This window comes from Anomaloglossus baeobatrachus, chromosome 2 (genome assembly GCF_048569485.1).
Source record: "Anomaloglossus baeobatrachus isolate aAnoBae1 chromosome 2, aAnoBae1.hap1, whole genome shotgun sequence".
Taxonomy (NCBI): Eukaryota; Metazoa; Chordata; class Amphibia; order Anura; family Aromobatidae; genus Anomaloglossus; species Anomaloglossus baeobatrachus.
In genome coordinates this window covers 749,733,181-749,751,547 of record NC_134354.1, presented here as the reverse complement: position 1 = coordinate 749,751,547, position 18,367 = coordinate 749,733,181, and the positions used below count along the sequence as shown (strand labels likewise).

Genomic DNA, 18,367 nt, shown 5'->3' with positions numbered 1-18,367 from the left:
AGCTGCGCGGTCCGGATCTCCACCCACGCCGCGGTTCCAGGCGCGGGGGCTACGGTGCTGCGGGACGGCATGAACATGTTGCTGGCAGCCTCTCCCTGGAACAAGATGTCTGCAGAGTCCTGGCGTCCCTACTTTTATAGCCGCGGCTACATGCGACCAGTCGCCATTTCATCCCCCTTAGCTTCTTTTCGGCCCCTCCTCTATCGGGGCGGGTTTTTGGCCTTCGCGCCTCTACTACTCGAGAAGACGCTCGGGAACTTTTCGCGCCAAAGATGGCGACTTCTGAAATTTTCCGGCCGGATACCTTCGGCGGTCACAAGGCGCACCTCTACCCAACGGCAGAGCGGTAAGATCCTGTTCGTGACGCCAAGTTGTCGCGGGCGGAGGAGGGGACGCCGCGCTCTCCCTCTGCTCGGGTCCGGCTGCCGCGGCTGCTGCGGCCTGCTGCTGCTCGGTGGCTCAAGCGATGGGCCGGATCCCGGGGACTCGAGCGGCGCTCCTCACCCGTGAGTGAAAAGGGGATTGGGTGTTTTGAGATAGTTTATTGTCCGTGACGCCACCCACGGTTGTGGTGATTTGTTGACACCACCGCTGCTCTGTATGGGAATCACGGGAGTAATGGTATGGAGCAGCTAGATGTTAGTCTTCCCCTCCGTGGGTAGGGGGTAGTTGTCCCGGGACCCAGTGATGAGGTGGGTGATGCAGGGCTTGGTGGGGTGCGGGGGCAGCGCTGTGCCTTGCGGCACTGTGGTACTCACTCAGCCTGAGACGATGACACAGTTCTCGGTAAAACACACGGCTGGAAAGACGGTTCCCACGGACGGCTGCACTTGCTTTTCCCCAGTAGTTGACGGTGACGGTCCCTTTTCCTGCACCTATGTAAAGTGTTTTTGGTAGCGATGGGTTCCCACCGGTTACCCGCTCCCCGACCTGGACATGAGCCGGAGGAGCCCCTCTCTTGCCCGCAAGCGCTGGCCCTGGGAAACTGGTGCCTTGGCGGTGGCGGTGTCTCCCCTTAACGGTCGGACTGTTGCCTTCAATCGGGACTTGCTTGTTAGGAGACAGACGTCCCCTTCACTGACGGATTTGGCAAATTATGGCGACTCCTAGCCTTGCCGGGATCCGAAAGGCCCCTGCCCTGGTGCTGACTGTTCTTCGTATACTGCTCCGGTACCGCCGGGTCACCACCCGTCCGCGGTCCTTCCAGCAACCTCCAAGCAGTCCCCCTGCAGACTATCACCGCCGTCTGCTGACCTTGCTGTCTCAGTCCGGGGCACACACCCGGACCAACTTCAGGCTTTCTTAACTGTTCCTTTTCTGTTGCCACTCTTACTGTCCTCCTTTACCACTTCCTTCTACTTCACTCCCTCAAACTGATCTGCTACTCAGACTCTAGTCTGACTTCAACTTCAACTCTCTCTGATCTGCCTGGTTTTCCCTCCTCCAGGGCTGTGAACTCCTCGGTGGGCGGAGCCAACCGCCTGGCCCACCCCCTGGTGTGGACATCACCCCCTGGAGGAAGGCAACAAGGATTTTAGGTTAGCCTAGGTGTACCTGCCGGGAATGTGGGGTGCATGTGATTTTGTGACCTGTGACCCCTGGCTTGCCCAGGGCGTCACATATGCACCGCTTGTTGCAGCCCCTGTCCGGGTGGCCGGTCTCAGACGACCTTGGAGGTGAAGACGCTGGATGTAGAGGTCCTGGGCTGGTGCGGTTACACATGGTCTACGGTTGTGAGGTCGGTTGGATATACTGCCAAATTCTCTGAAACTGCTTTCGAGATGGCTTATGGTAGAGAAATTAACATTCAATTCATGGTCAACAGCTCTGGTGGACATTCCTCATGCCAATTGCACACTCCCTCAAAACTTGTGACATCTACAAAATGTGCAGTTTTATCACAGAGTGTCCTTTTTATTGTGGCCAGCCTAAGGCACACCTGTGCAATAATCGGTGGATGGATTATCTCAGCAAAGAAGCACTCACAAACACAGATTTTGACAAAATTGTGATCAATATTTGAGAGAAAAAGGCCTTTTGTGTACATAGAAAAGGTCTAAGAACTTTGAGTTCAGCTCATGAAAAATGGAGCAAAAACAAAAGTGTATTTTATAATTCAGTGCATGTCACTACCCCTGCCGTTTTCCCTCTTATGGCGGCGAGGTTGGGCATGGCTATGTGTTTACATCGCTAGCAATAGTACCACTTGCTTTGGTTTTGTGATTCTTAGGACATCAGCCTTTTCGAGGATTAAAAAGGACAATACAGCATGGTGTGTGGAGTCAATTAAGCATGGAGGTTTTTACAAACTTGAGTATCCCATCACATGTGCCACTGTAAATATCCCCAGCACAATAACTGAGGATTTGTCAATGGGACATAAATCCTATCTGCCAACCTGTTTTCAATGAGTGTCACTCCCGGCCGTGCTGTTCTAGCATTTTAATGTTGCGTAGATTAATCGTTGTTTTTAGACAATGCTCTAAGTTTCCAGCTCCGGCTTGTGAAATCATTAATTATATTTGGTGCTTTCTGTAATTTAGGGAAAACAAAAATTTCATAAGAGTGAATTGGGGATGGATATAGTGTCGCCCTGAGAAGGGGGTACTCTGTCCCGGGTGGTAACAAATGGGAATGTCACTTTGGTGGCCGTTGCCCGGTTCTGTGCTCTGGGTTCCTTTTGTTAATGGAGGTATTTACAGGGGAGATAAGCGTTTTTGTCATGTGACGCCACCTGCGGCTTGCGGTTAGGGATGGAGAACCGCCGCTGCTGAATGTGGATATTCCCAGGTGGTAGTGGCAGCTGTGATTGTTGTGACTGGGAGATGTAGTGGGGCAATAATGGAGACCACACCAGGTTGTCTTTAACAGTCTCTACTCACTATGGACCCAGGGGTTGCTGGTTCAAGTTTCTTGGAGGACCAGTGCCAATGTAGTGACCCAGGTTGCTGTGTCCCCGGCACTCTCTGTAGATTGAGTCCCTATAGCGTGGAGCGTTTGGGGACCCCGACTGTCCCTTTTGGGGTACAATCTCCTCCTCCATACGGCATGCAGTGCGGACCCTGCGGGGAGGTAAGTGTCCAAACCCCGATCCTAATTTACTGACTTGTTTCCATGGCGACCATCCCCTTACGTGGTTAACCCTCTATGCCCAGTGTGGAGATGAGAACTAGGATTTAGATTGTGTTTTGGTGGAATCGGCACTGGTACTCCAGGTCCCAGGAGGTAGGTCCTGCATCCCCAAGAGGATGCAGTTCCCTGAAGTGCCCTGAGGGTCTCGGGTGCTACAATAGCATGAGGAAAAAATAGCCTGTCAATAAGAAGAGTCCAAAAAGTTGGATACAAGGGTCACATTTCGACGCAATTTTTGGCTTCTTGATTCCTCAAATGGTTTTTCAACACTTTAGAGTTCAACGTTCTCCATAGTAGGATAGTAAACATCATGTCTGTTTTAATCTTGGCTACTTTAAGACAACTAGAAAAATTGTTTCCTTGGTCAATTAATGGCATAAGATGGATCCAAAGCACATGGACACTTTTTTGACCGGTTTCTGTTTTGTTTATCCATAGATATTTTGCAGGCATCTGTACAATCGCTGACCAGGACCTGATTAGAGAATCATCTCATGGGAAATATACTTGGATAATTTTTTTGTCCATTTTGAAGAACTTGGCTCAAGGAGCACACAGGGCAGGACATTCGTGGAGGACTATTTGAGACAAATGATAATTCTGCAGTCACTCTATGAATTCTTTAGCACGCACACAACTGTATAGAGCGAGGCCGTTCTCACTAGTTTTGTTCTGGCCTGGAACATGGATATTGCACAGTCGTGGTCAGGTGACCGCGTTCCGGCTCAGAAACCGGCGACTCCTCCCAATGCACAGTGTGCTGGGAGGATTCATGAGTCTGCAGTCACATAGTGTTTGCAGACTTAAAATTTTACAGCGGACAATCCTTTAAATAAACCTATGAATAGAAAAATTAGTGTCCCAGAATAGGTGAGAAAAATGCGGTTAGCTTCTTTAATCTGCCATAAAGGAACGTTTCGACCTTCCATGGGTCTTTTATCAAGCATACGTATACATGATAAAGGTGTATGGAAGGTCGAAACGTTGCATTCATCGCGGATAAAGAAGCTAACTGCGTTTTTTCACCTATTTTGGGACAGTGTCATTTTTCTACTCACATCTTGAAGAACTTGTCATGGGTTGCAGGAAGTTAGCCCCTTTGGACGATATTGCAGACTGCCAAATCTATGTTGGTGGGATTTGTACAGTAGGTGGTCTGTAAAACTAGAAAGTACATGGAACTGAAATCTTCACAGGAGACAATCTGTATTTCTCCTGCTTGGTACTCTGGTCTGTGCACACTTTAGAGGGAACCGGTCACCAGATTTTGGGCCTATAAGCTTTAGCAACCACCAGTGAGCTCTTATATACAGCATTTTAACATGCTGTATATTAGAGCCCAGGCTGCTGTGTAGAACTTAAAAATCACTTTATAATACTCACCCTAAACGGTCGGTACGGTGCAGACTGGTCAAATGGGTGTGTCTGTTCTTCTTGTGCGGCGGCGCCTCTTTCGGCCATTTTTGTCGTCCTTCTTCTGAAGCCTGGGTACATGACACGTCCTGTGTCATCCACTTTAGCAGTCATTGAGGTGCCACGCATGCGCACTACAATACTTTGATCTGCCTTACTCAGGGCAGATCAAAGTGCGCTTGTGCAGGACCTCAACACCACCCTGTGTGGATGATGTAGAACGCGTCATGCACCCTGGCTTCAGAAGAAGGATTCTGTCCACCCACCTTTTGGACCAAACGAGTAATCAACAGGAAGTGAGCACAGCCACAGCACTCACTTCCTGTTCCTTTAAAATTGTTTGGTCCAGAGGCGGGGAGGCAGAATCCGGCGCTGATTGGATGCTGGGATCGCGTGACGTCACAACCCCAAAGAGAGAGAGAGAAATGATTCTCCCCTCCTAGACTAGCGCCATTTCTTTATACTCAGTGCTTCCTCCCCGAGGTCTCACGTGGAAGGGTTGGGGGTGTCACATCAGCATTCATGCCAGTGAACCTTCCGGAGAGGTAGAGCTGTGTATAGTAGAAACCGTGCTGTTGTCTGTGAGGCATCTTTTTTATTTTTCCGTCACCTGCTTGTTACCATTAATAAGGGGTCACAATGCTACTAATTCAATGCGTGGATTTTTGGTGCAGACCCACTTACTCTTAGCGCCTGCAATGATCGTTGGGACAATCGGTGGTTCGTCTTGATTCTTATCACTAATAAAAACAAGTGAGATTTGACCTCTTAGTTGAGATTTTTTTTATAGCCCTAAAAAATATTTCTAATCATGTCAACTGTATGAGATGAGGGACGAAACGCATGATCTCGCTATTGATTGTTTGCATGAAACCCCATGGAATATTTGCAATATATATTGGTAATAATAAAGGTCAATCGATAAAATGCAACTAGTATAGCGCTGCTTATTACTGAAAGTTTTTTTTGCGCCTGTCAAAGCATCATTAAGCTCATGATGTCCAATATCGCCATCAAAGAAGCTCCATGCCAGTTACGGTACTTATTCCTGGAGACCAAATCTCTCCCGGAGCTTGCAGTCCATTAATGGAGACGGTGCCGTTAATAATCTAGAAGTGAGTAACCCCTCGTTCGCCTCACCGTTAATTTGTTTGGAACCGTTTCAAAGCAACTAAAGTGATTACCTGGTTATGGTTTCCCAGTATTGTCAGTAAAAGAGTCATTAAACCTGCGTAAGAAACCGTGACTGATATTGATGTCAGCACATGTGATCCCTATGATCTACACATTCAGGTCTCCTTATAAAAAGAAATGCAGAATATGCAGCATTATTTGGATATTGCTACAAATAACCATAAAATATGCATTATTTTACATTTAAAAGGGTTCTGGTTTCCCATAAGTAACTCGTACAGTAGGGGGACCACCCATAATATGAGCCAACAAGAAGCGTGGTAATAATAATGATTTTTCAGTCTGGAGGACCCAAACAGTCTACATGGCCCTTTTCGTTTTCAATGTGAATTATGTAATGCTTCATTTTTCCTGTGGGGGCACTGCAGGAGGAATTAACACACTCGATGATTGGGTAAACACTCATTACAACTGATTGTCTCTAATAAATATATATTAATCAGCTGTAAAGTCCACAGTATAATCTGCAGTGACTGTGCTTATAACCTTACATGCTAAAGTAATGCAAAATTCACTCAAAGGGAACCTGTCAGGTACAATATGCACCCAGAACCACGAGCAGTTCTGGGTGCATATTGCTAATCCCTGCCCAACTATCCCTGCATCTAGTAGCGTACATGAAGAGATCTTTAGAAAAAGTATTTCTAAATATCCTCTATGATATGCTAATGAGTGCAGAGACTAGTCACAACGAAGTTACTTCCCTTTGCTAGTCGGTCCCCTTAGTATGTAAGAACGGTCACAGGTGCAAACCGATATTACTGGCTGATTCAAAAGGAATTGGGTGATTTATTATTATTATTTATTTATAGAGCACCATTAATTCCATGGTGCTGTACATGAGAAGGGGGTTACATACAGAATACATACACAAGTTACAGTAGACAGACTAGTACAGAGGGAAGAGGGCCCTACCCTTGTGGGGTGTGGGGGTGATGAAAGTTTTTTTTTTTTTTTTTCTGGGAGTCCTCCATCAAGAAAACCTTTTTGGTATAAGCTCAGGTGCTCAGTGCTCGTAACTAGTGATGAGTGAGCACTACCATATTCGGATGCTCGGTAGTCGTAACTAGTGATGAGTGGGCACAACCATGCCCTGGTGTTCAGTACTTGTAACTAATGATGAGTGGGCACTATCATGCTCGGGGGCTCGGTATTCACAACTAGTGATGAGCGAGCACTACCATGCTGGGTGCTTGTAATGAGCAGTTGGATGCTCGGATGGGTGCGACTTGAACGCCTGAGAATAAATGGAAGTCAATGGGGAACTCTAGCATTTTTCCGGAACAGTTGCCAGAATAGTTCCCCATTGACTTCCATTATACTCTGGTACTCGTGTCTAGTTGAGCATCCAACTGCTCTTTACGAGTACCGAACTCCCGAGCATGGTACTACTCACTCATCACTATTAATGATCTAAGCTTATACCCAACAGTTTTCTGAAAGGAGGCAACCCCTTTAAACTAATGTAAAGAAATTCAATAACATTGACACTGTTATGTATTTCGAGTGTGCCCTTTTTATTAGACTAATTTTATAGGCATTGCCCGGTATGATGTGTCCCCACAAGAAATGTACAACTGCAGAGCTAATTGTAGTCTGTGAGATGAGGCCTTGTCACTCCTTGTGTGCGGAGAGCAGATTATCTCATCCCAGCTTTTCCCACCCCTTTTCCTAAAGGGTCTTTTGTCTGTTTCCATGACCAACCCCACTATTGGCAGGGAAGTGTAGTGGGAGTTCTGTAAAACTGCAGGGAATCCATACACTGGCGTCACGAGGAAGTCAGGCATCAAGGCTTTTGGAGTTGGTCTATATGACCTTCACAGGGGGCCTCTCAAAAGGAGAGCTGTTCCTCTTGTGCTCTAATAGCAGCGGGGAGGTCAGCAAGGCCTTTGTTCAACAAAGCAGAAAAGAAAGCAACAAGGAGCAAATGGTTCGCTTTATGTAAGCAATTGCTGAGTCAGTGCCTCTGGGGAAATGCTCTAAGTGAGTGCCGGAATGACCAGCAACATGTGGGATTCCCCAAGTCTGTTTTCCTTCCCCCTTCGACTCAGCTGCTCAGTCTAGGTTCTCGTAATTGTACTGACGCAGGTGATGTTAGGGCCGTATAAACAATCTATATGAGGGGGGGGGAAATATCATGTGTCCGTACTGCGCTCATGGGTTTCTGTCTCGAGGTTCTGGTTTTCGAAAGCAACAAAGTCAACATCTGCTTGGAGTTTCCATGGTTCCCAAAGTTCACAAGGAATTTCTCCGGTTCTCTTGTTTCATCCAACACTCCGGATTAATTGGCTTCCTATGAAAATCACAGGCCACACTTTATACGTGAATAACGTGAAGGAAATGTTACATAAATGCCGTGGTGGGGTTAAAGGAGTGTAATTCTGTCTTTTTGATTCTGGTGGATCAGGGGTGGAGAAAACCTTCAAGAGTGAGTATGTCCACACAGGTTTTTACATGGATTTTTCTTTCAGAAAAATCAAAACAGAAAAAGGCTTTTCTTGTGTTTTTTGGCTTTTTTTTTGAGTGGGGCGTTTTCCTGATTCATTTCATTGGATAGTAAAGTATAGTTGTATTTTTTTTTTTTGTTCGCACAAACACCTAAAGAATTGACAAGTTCTCTTTTTCCACTTGAGATCGGGAAGAGTATTCAAATTATTTTTTTTTTCTATTTTATGTGGCTTCTGGAGAAGAATCTGCTCCAAAATTCACATCAGAAAATTCTGGCAATATCCTTTGTTGCTTATGGAAAGAAGCCTAAAGGTACTGCTACATATTATAGATTTAGTGCCTAAAATTTTCACAAGTCCCGGGGAAATCTGCATGACAAATTTTGACAATTTTCCTTATGAAAAACAGCCACATTTGTAAAATAAAGGAAAAACCCCTCCAAATCTTATTCCCCTAAGACCACACTCTACTGGTCCTCCACTTTGCCTTGAGCGATGATTTGTCAACACTTAACCACTTTTATAGGGGAACATATCACATCTTTGCTGCAGGCCGTGGATACTGAGGTTGACAACCATGGAAATCCGGCTTTAAAAGTGATGGGCGAGGGGAGTTAAACTTATCTGGAGTGTAATATGATGATAATTCACATCAAATTCTGAAATTTGCATGCAGATTTCGATACTATTGAAGTTTGGAAAATTCATGGCAAACCCATGAACTTTCTGCAGCGGGTATTGGCAAAAAATAAGTGCTACTGCAGGTCCATTTCGCCATGTGAATTTTTACTCCACATGTCAATTACATTGGCTAGAACTATAGTCCACTATGGATCTTCTTTATTCAAATATTTAAACTATCCGCCACATTTAACGTACCCTATCAGAGTACACACTGGACAGTGAGAGCGAAGTAGTGTGTTGCTTAGGGAACAAGGGAACTTAAGATAGACTTTTATTTTTGTCTTTACTAGGGTGAGCGGGGCGAGGAGGATGGCACCAAAGAACAATAAAAGTTGTGAACAACTTGTCTTGGATTGCGTGGTAAATGCCTCACAAGACGTTTACAATGTAAGCTTGCCGTGCTTCATTCTCGATGAGATGTTCCCAGCCTGAACTTTGATTTGTGTGCAAGTTTACTAGGTTGAAATAGTTGACTTGTATTTTACTAGCCCGACAGAATTTCATTATGTAAAGCGCCCCACCCCACCATACTCATGAGATAGTTGTCGGCCGAATGATGGTTCAGCTGATGGTTCAACCGGCAGCTATCTAGATTGACTCTCCCAATCATAAGAACGCTCACTTGGCCAAGCACTCCTGTACTCTTAAAGAGCCACTTCCAGACTTCTGTGGCAGCAGCTTATCTCCGGAAAACAAAAACATCGGCAGTCCGAAATCTGTCATGCCAGATCCTTATCGCCTCAACAGTCTTCTGTTGGGAGATTCCCCTGGCCAAAACCTTTGATATCCGCAGTTTCTGACGACGCCAGTCTAATTTATATGGGGGCCTTAAGACAGTTCTTTCGGTCAAAAGCCTAAATTGTCATAAACATGAGAAGTTGGCTTGACATACCAATATTGGTTGGCTCAGTCCAGCAATCTTGTGTATTGCCGGTAATAAACCATCCCCTGGTGCAAAATGTTAGGGAAAGAAGAATTGTTGGATCTCAACATGCTGATCCCTTGTTCTGCTGGAGATTAATAAAGTACCATAATAGACTGGTCCATTCGGCTATCCTTCTGCACATATAGGCAAGTGAGAATGTCTAAGGTGTGAGATTTTTTTATTTTTTAATCCATTGGCCATTGGATGGTGCATGACGAGCTTAAAGCTGGCGCACACATTAGGTGACCATCTAGTTTGACCAGTCATGCATGCTCATTGGGCTGTAATAGATGATACTTTGTATATGGCAATATTGAAAGGAGGTTCCCCAAATGAGTTGAAACGAGCTGCAATACTGGACTCCTCTGTTGGATAGGTGTAGCCCTGAGCCTATACACAAACAGCATAACAGTAGTACAACTTCATGTGTACATATAATATTCTAGATCTTCATGTAAGTGTTTTGCAACCGATCAATTAAGAACACCTGATTTGAAGCTGTTGTGCACCAAACCTGTTTAGCCTTAGGCCTAGTTAATACTGCCTTAATCGGGTTCATAAATACAAAGTTAAATATGTACGCTTTCCCTGAAGTATCCTCTTTACGTCTATAATTGAATCATTTGACAGATATGCTCTATCCTCCTTTTAGAAATGTTCATATATATTGGGTTATGCATTGGCCATCTGTAATTGGCGCATGCGCTAAAAAAACACCCAACAAAACAAAAAACCTCTAGGGGCTTAGAAAATGCTTTTTAGGATCTCAAAGATCCAACAGGTTGAACGTTAGTTGGATTGTCTCATTATTTTTACAGTGGCATAGGTTGTAGGTATCCATTTGGAAGTATGCCACTGCTAACAAAGCCTAAAGCCCCCCCCCCCCCTCCATACACACTAGACGTATCTTGGATAAACCCATTCATTTCGACAGGTTCGACTGAGGTCCCGGACAGTTTAAATCTGGCATTTCTAATTTTGGACTGCCGATTGTATCGTCTCCTGGAGATAGACCACCACTAGTCATTTCTGGCAAAGCCTCTCAGAGAGCACACAAGCACTCCTGTATATTGGAGAGCCAGCCAAACTATTGGCTGCAGGATCGGTCAGCCGGTAGCCATCTAATGTGTATGGTATGCTTAAGGTGGATACAATACTTCATCTTAGGCCAGAGAGACTTGTGTGAGTCTCGCATCGCATCACTCGGCATGGCCTGCCACCCTCTAGACAGGAGCAGGTAAGCTGCATAGAAATACATGCAGCCAACCTGCTCCTATCAGGAGTGTGTGAGGCCATGCCAGGTGATGCGATGTGAGTCTCTCGCAAGTGTGACTCTGGCCTTAATTGTAGATTTCCTCCATAGGTGAAGATGATGGATGTGTATCTTATGCCTTTGAGTGGGATTTGCGGAATTCCTTTTATATGCAATGGAGAACTTCCATGCCGATTTGTGCCTGCATGATTGAGAAAAAAGGTTTTGCTTTGCAAATGAGTAGCATGGTACAAAAAAACAGATAATTAGCCCCATTAATTGAAGGTGGTAATACTTAATGTAGATCTGCTGCACATGCGTGAGTAAAATCTGAGATCTAACCTAGAGGTACCTCTAGGAACCTCTTTGGCGTAGAGGTACACATTGGGCTATAAAGTTTGCTTAGAAGAAAAATTGAGATTTGGCGATTTTCAGAATCTGTGTAGGTTAAGAAATTTATAGTACCTTCGTAGGAAAAAGAAACTGCTACACCTAAAGACATGTCCAGTGCCAGGTTGATTGAGTTGTGTTAAGACTTCAGTTTGGAGCCCGAGAGAGAATTTGAAGTGTTAAGGTATCTAATCCTGAAGATCTCATGGTCAGCGGTGGTGGTTTGTGAGTACACTGAGCTTCTGTGGGTTGTGTTTTTAGTTCTACATCTTCACAGTGAGTTTTTGTCCCACAAGTGATGACAGGAATAAGCAAGCCTTTATTTACTTAGCAAATATTGCTAGTTTTTGGTGTACCTTCAAGTATAGATGCCTTGCTCTTCTCCGACAAGGAGGCTGTTTGAGTTGACATGGTCTTTTATGACTCACAGCTCCATTTGCTTTACACGCCTGTGTTACTTGATGTCATTTCCAGTGAAATCAGAATTTTGTAATTGCCTGCAATGTTTTCCTAACCTGGAAGGGTAAGTTATGAAAGCAAAATGAACAAGTCAAAGAAGGGGGAAGGGGGTCATCTCCACTGTCCGTATATGCCTTGCTTACACATAAAAGTATATATTCCCTGTTTATACTCCTTCCATTATTGCTTATGTTCAGTAGTCGAAGAACCAACTTGCTCCTTGAATTTCTTCATTTTTGCACCATGATAAAGCTTAATGGAGAAGGTCTGATGGCAAACCGAGGGAAATCAATGATGACACAATGTGGAAAAACCCTTAATTCTTAGTTTGAGTCAATTAAATAGTTAAAACATTAAAATGTAAGCGCCTTTACATCAGGTGAGGTTTCAACTACTGATGAGCGAGCACTACCATGCTCTGGTGCTCGGTACTTGTAATGAGCAGTTGGATGCTCGGATGGACGCAACGCAAGGATAATGGAAGTCAAAGGGGAACTCGAGCATTTTTCTGGTAGTGTTCTAGAAAAATCCTACTTGCCCATCGACTTCCATTATACTCGGGTATTTGAGTGGCGCCCAACTGAGCATTAACTGCTCTTTACGAGTACCAAGCACATGAGAATGGTAATGCCCGCTCATCACTAGTTAAGAGTACAGAGCACGGTAGTGCTCACTCATAATCACTAGTTATGAGTACCGAACACACAAGCATGGTAGTACTCACTAATCACTGGTTACGAGTATCGAGCACCCGAGCATGGTAGTGCTCGCTCATCACTAGTTACGAGTACTGAGCATTGTAGTGCTTGCTTATCACTAGTTAAGAGTACAGAGCACCCAAGCATGGTAGTGCTCACTCATCACTAGTTGCGACTAATGAGCACCCGAGCATAGTAGTGCCCACTCATCACTAGTTGCGGTTACAGAGCACCCAAGCATGGTAGTGCTCGCTCATCACTAGTTAAGAGTACCGAGCATCGTTCATCCCTAGTTCCAATTTACGGGTCTTGAGAAGGACAGAAGCAAGAATGTTTTGGACTTCGGCTCCACAGCATTACTCACGGTCCGCTAATTTGGTGGGAACTGCAGTACAAATGAATCGGTTATGCTGTAGTTCGTTGAATAGCGGATGGCCAGAAGCGGCACTATGAGACGAATGTAGTAAACGAGCCCTGTATTAACTTTGTTTTGCAGGATTTTGGCAATATACTATCTATGGTAGCATGCTTGGATACTAGCTGGATGTCCCATCTTAATTATTGGGACATGTGCACATTACTTGTTGAGCACTCAAGGATTCCCTCTGCAACTATCCCTTCCCACATGCAGCAGCATTTCCACATGGCAGACAGGCATTGCACCAGCTCTTTCATATTCTTTGTGTCTAGTGTTATTGGTGTATCATGGGTTGTGTTCCCAGAATGGCATCAGTAATGTCCGTGGGCTGTGTCTGATATTACATCTCCTTGAAAGTAAATGAGGTTCAGCTGCAATACTGCACACAAATCATAAACGCATGGTCCTACTTATTGTGGGGGTTGAGGGGATAGCGGAACGTGTGTGGTTTGTTTTTTTTTTTTTTATCCTAGGCAACCCCTTTGACACTATGTACAGTGCATTTTGTGCACTTAACAGGTGGTCTTTTTTTTTTTTTCCCCCTCTGAGAAGTGGTACAGGCTGGTACTGGATACAGAACGGAATCTAGATTCTCTCCGTGTTTATAATCTCGTGCTGATGCAATTGTAAAATGTGACAAGAAAAATGTCTTTCAAGCATCTCTGGATAAGTAAGCAGTTTTCAATGTCTAAAAATCTGAACGATAATGTTAACAATACAGTGCAAAGTATTGTCCGAGGAGGCACGTCAACGTACCCGGAATGATGCTGACCATACGTGATAGTCTTAAGATTGATCATAGCTGATATTTCCAACTAAAACGATCATTTATCGGGTCAGATTTAACAAACCTACAGTCTTTGTCTCAAAGAAAGCCCACAAAAAATCTTTCCTAAAAGAACGTTCTCATAAGTCTTCCAAAAAGATCATGGCACGGTGTCGTTGAACGTTTGGCCAAATTGAGCGATTGTAATGATATATGCTAAAATATGTGTGCATTCATCGGTGAAACCATTGTTCATCAGAAGTTCATTTGTTCAATGGTTCTCCAATTCTCCAACCATCATTGTACTTCTATTTTCAAAAGTTTTTATTGGTCTCTGAAAGTGAACAAGTTGTAACAAAAGCTTGTGCGTTGTGTGTATATAATGATATTAACAAAGCATTAGAAGTAACTGTATCAATTAACAAATTGTGTGGGGGGGTGGAGTGAGGAAGATTGGGGTACATGGAAAGGATTAGGGAAAGAGAGCAATTTATTGGGGGTAATAGAGGAACAAGGGAGGTAAGATGGGCTGAGAAGGGTAGGAGGAGAACCATCTTGAGCAAAATATGTATGAAATTATGAAACAAATTTGACTATATTAGTAAGTTTAGTAATAATTCGCAGTAATTGACAAGAGAAGTGTTCATAAGTGGAAAAAATAACAAAAATAAAATAATGGGAGATAAGAGTGGGAAGGAAATTAGAAAAGGGAGAAAAAAGAAAGGAGAGGGAAGGTTGTTTCATAGTTTGTAACGTTGAAGACCAAAGACCTGTTCGAGGAGAGTTGAGTGAATTTATGTCAATAAATCAGGAATACATGAGGTAATTAGTATTGGTTGATAAAAGATCTCCAAGTGCTCCATCTTTTATAATAGAAGTGGAAGAGGTTATTATCTATGGCATGTGTTCTTGTGTAATCGTGAGGAGTTGATACTGAGTGGATAACGTCAGATGTCGTTGGAACATTTCCGGTTTTATCATTCTATTTCTGTTTAATGTGTACGACCACGTACCGGTTATGGTTTTTCTGTTCTCCAACTGGCTTTGGTAGACCAAGGCTTCCCAACCTATTTGGCTTCAACAAATAGACCAAAATCGTACCTGGGCCTCACCCCTAGTGGTGCAAAGTGATGGAAAAAATGAAAAATACCGCTCAATTATTTTGTTAAAAATGTTCGATTTTCCCAGACAAGCCTCAATGGTGAGGCCAGCATCCTAGTTTGGGAAACACATCTTTTAGTGGTGACTTATCTTCCCTGAGGATAAAACGAGTTGGAATCCAGCATGCCTTCTGTTCTGGATTGTCGATACCCTGTGCCTTTTTGGCATATATGGCCATTTCAGTTCTGCTGCGGCATAGTGAGGTTTCCTCATGAGTTTTATTATTCTTATTTGCTGCAGTTTTTCTTTTGGATATGCAGCATTTTCTTATTCACTGGGACGGGGTTGTGTTGCAGTTTCCAACGTGGCGGCAGCTGATTTGTACAGGGACATAACCAAAGGCATCTTAGCGTCTTTGTCCTTGGCCTTTTTTGGCACCCGTAATATAGTAGAAAAATTCTCTTCGAAATGTTTTTAATGTGAAAACGCGTCAAAAGCTCTATTATATATTAATTTTGGTACTTAGGATGGAGAAAAATGAGAAAGTTCTTGCCTCTCCGATGCCCTTGCTCATAGCCCTTACTGCTGTGCCACCCCGGCTTTTGAAGGCACCTCTCCAGAAGATTTAACATAACATATTCCTGTGCAGCGTGTTGCGCCTCTGTCAACCCTCATACTTAGGCGGGCTTTGCACACTACGACATCGCAGGTGCGGTGTCTGTGGGGTCAAATCGAAAGTGACGCACATCCGGCGTCACAGTTATCGTAGTGTGCAAATCCGTTTTGATACGATTAACGAGCGCAAAAGCGCCGTTATCGTATCATCATTGTAGGGTCTGACATTTACATAATGCCGCTGCAGCGACAGGTACGATGTAGTTCCTCGTTCCTGCGGCAGCACACATCGCTGTGTATGAAGCCGCAGGAGTGAGGAACATCTCCTACCTGCGTCCCGGCTGCAATGCGGAAGGACGGAGGTGGGCGGGATGTTTACATCCTGCTCATCTCCGCTGCTATTGGCCGCCTGCCGTCTGACGTCGCTGTGACGCCGCACGACCCGCCCCCTTAGGAAGGAGGAGGATCGCCGGCCAGAGCGACGTCGCAGGGCAGGTGAGTGCATGTGAAGCTGCCGTAGCGATAATATTCGCTATGGCAGCTATCACAACATATCGCTGCTGCGACGGGGGCGGGGACTATCGCGCTCGACATCGCAGCATCGGCTTGCGATGTCGCAGCGTGCAAAGTACCCCTTAGTGTAAACCAAGGTTTCTATGCTGATGTCTCATGATTGAGCTGTTTATTTGTATTTTTTTTTCTTTTTTTTTTCTCATCTGCCAATTCTGTTTTTCCTTGCAGCCATATTGAACAAACTACCACATGGCAGGATCCAAGGAAGGCGATGCTTTCTCAGATGAATGTCACTGCCCCTACCAGTCCTGCGGTGCAGCAGAACCTCATGAACCCAACAGGTATGCTACTATTATTTGTCCGTGTTTCATTGGTGATGTATTCCTTTCAATACAATCACAAATGTGGAGTCATTTAGTGTAGTTTTGGATAAAATTGAATGTTTTTTGTCTTGGTTGTTAGATTGTCCTTCTATTTTCCGCTAAACCATAAGACGCTAAAAGCTAGTTTAGATAGTGTCTCGTACTGGTGCAAGTGGGGACTGGAACCGTTTCACAAAGCTGTTAATGGATATTGCATTGGAGTAGGCCAGTGACAGCCTTTTACTCCATTGGGGAGGTATCTGTTGGACAGGGGTGGACATATCATTGGTGCACAAGGGCCCAACAGGTAAGGGGGCCCATTTCTACCTCCAAAGCAGATGGATTTGTGCATTTTCATGAGTTATTGGACTCAAAAGGCCCCATATATTGTTTTTTGCACAGGGGCTATTTTTTGTCTGTGTCCTCCAGTGGGGTCACTGACTATTTTGCCCTGATGCCTACAGATGCGACTCAGATTTTATATGTAGACATAATGGGGTTCTTTGTTTTGTGGCTTGTTCTATTTGATCCAGTATTATGGTGTTGCCAATCAATGAACAGGAAAATGTCTCCATAATTTAGCGTTTGCGCCAAATGATAGTACGTAGAGCGCCAATCTCTACTACAGAGCTGCTCTGACTATCCTACACCCTCCTATACAAACCTCTCGTGTGTTATAACTATTTGCGTTTATTTCTGAGCTTTCTGGAAATTGTATTCTGAAGCGCTGAATGTATTTTTTGCAGCCGTGTTGTTTTATTGCATTGATGTCCTATTGCAGCCATGTATGTTTTACCCTGAAATGCTATGGCATTTCAGAGAAACCATTCTTCAAAAAGCTGGCTGGGGAAGACCACAGAGGCCAGTCCCTCATCAGCTTTTCTTAAACGGACAGGTCTTTTCCTATATACACACTCAGTCTTGGGATGATTGGCGGGAAGAAGCTTCCAGTGTCTAATGCAATGCTGCATTGGGTTTAGACCGCATGAATCCCTTGACGAGTTCCTTTGCAAATGTCTCCGTTGTCTAGAAAAGTGTTAACAAGGGAGTCTAGTTTTAGGATTTGTACGTTGTTTTATGCTGATTGGCCATAACATTAAATCCCAACAATGTACAAACTTCTTAAGAGTTCTCAAGATGTCCTACTATATGGACCTCTTTCTCCCCTTGCAATATTAATGCCAACACTAGTAGTTTGTGTTTACATGTGGCCAGCACGTGGCCACTGCGGTCACTCGCCATACTACTAGCAACACCATTCAGCGTTGTAATCCATCGTGTCTGGGATTGGATTGGTGTTGTGAATCAGCTTTGGCTCATAGGGAAGAAATTTTCCAACATTCTTCCAAGATGGATAAACCCTTCATGTCCTGTAAGTTGTGAATTGTGGCTTCTGTGGATAGTACGTGGTTTGTTTGTTTTTCCAGTAAGGCCCACATTTGCTCAATCAGCTTGAGATTTGGGGAATTTTGGAACAAGTCCTCATCTTGATCTGTCTTGTTCCTCAGAACATTCCTGAACAGTTTTTGCTACTGATAAGTGGCTCTGCCATCGTGAAATATCATGGTCATGAATTGGTTGGGAAGGGAGGGGTGGGTGTTATTGGTCTGTGCAATCTTTTGGTATTTGTTGCTTTCTCATAAATTTCAGTACTTAAGGTTTCCCGGCAAAACGTTGCCCAGAGCATCTCACTGGCTCTTCACATAGTGCATTTTGTTACCACCTCTTTCCCAGGTTAATGACGTACACACATCCCGCAATTTGCATGATGTAAGAAAAAAATCTTGATTCATCGGAAACAGGCCATATTCATCTATTGCTCAATTGTCCACTTCTAATGCTTAGATGACCTTTCCAGGCAATTTAGGTGGTGGACAGTGGTCTGCATAGCAGGCCTAGAGGTCTATGGCTATTAAGCCCTACATATTGCAAGCTGTGATACTCTGTGTCCTGACACCTTTCCATCTTTTTCAGCATTGTTTGGTTTGGTAGTTCTTC

General features: G+C 44.4%; 1 protein-coding gene across 4 annotated transcripts in view; it reads left to right on the top strand.

Moving 5' to 3' along the window:
- YAP1 (Yes1 associated transcriptional regulator) overlaps positions 1 to 18,367 on the top strand; it is a 96,158-nt gene that overhangs the window by 56,172 nt on the left and 21,619 nt on the right. For all 4 annotated transcript variants that reach the window (XM_075337474.1, XM_075337473.1, XM_075337472.1 and 1 more), the window contains exon 3: positions 16,236 to 16,348. In XM_075337474.1, coding sequence (XP_075193589.1) covers positions 16,236 to 16,348 — 113 coding nt within the window. The remainder of the gene's footprint in view (positions 1 to 16,235; positions 16,349 to 18,367) is intronic.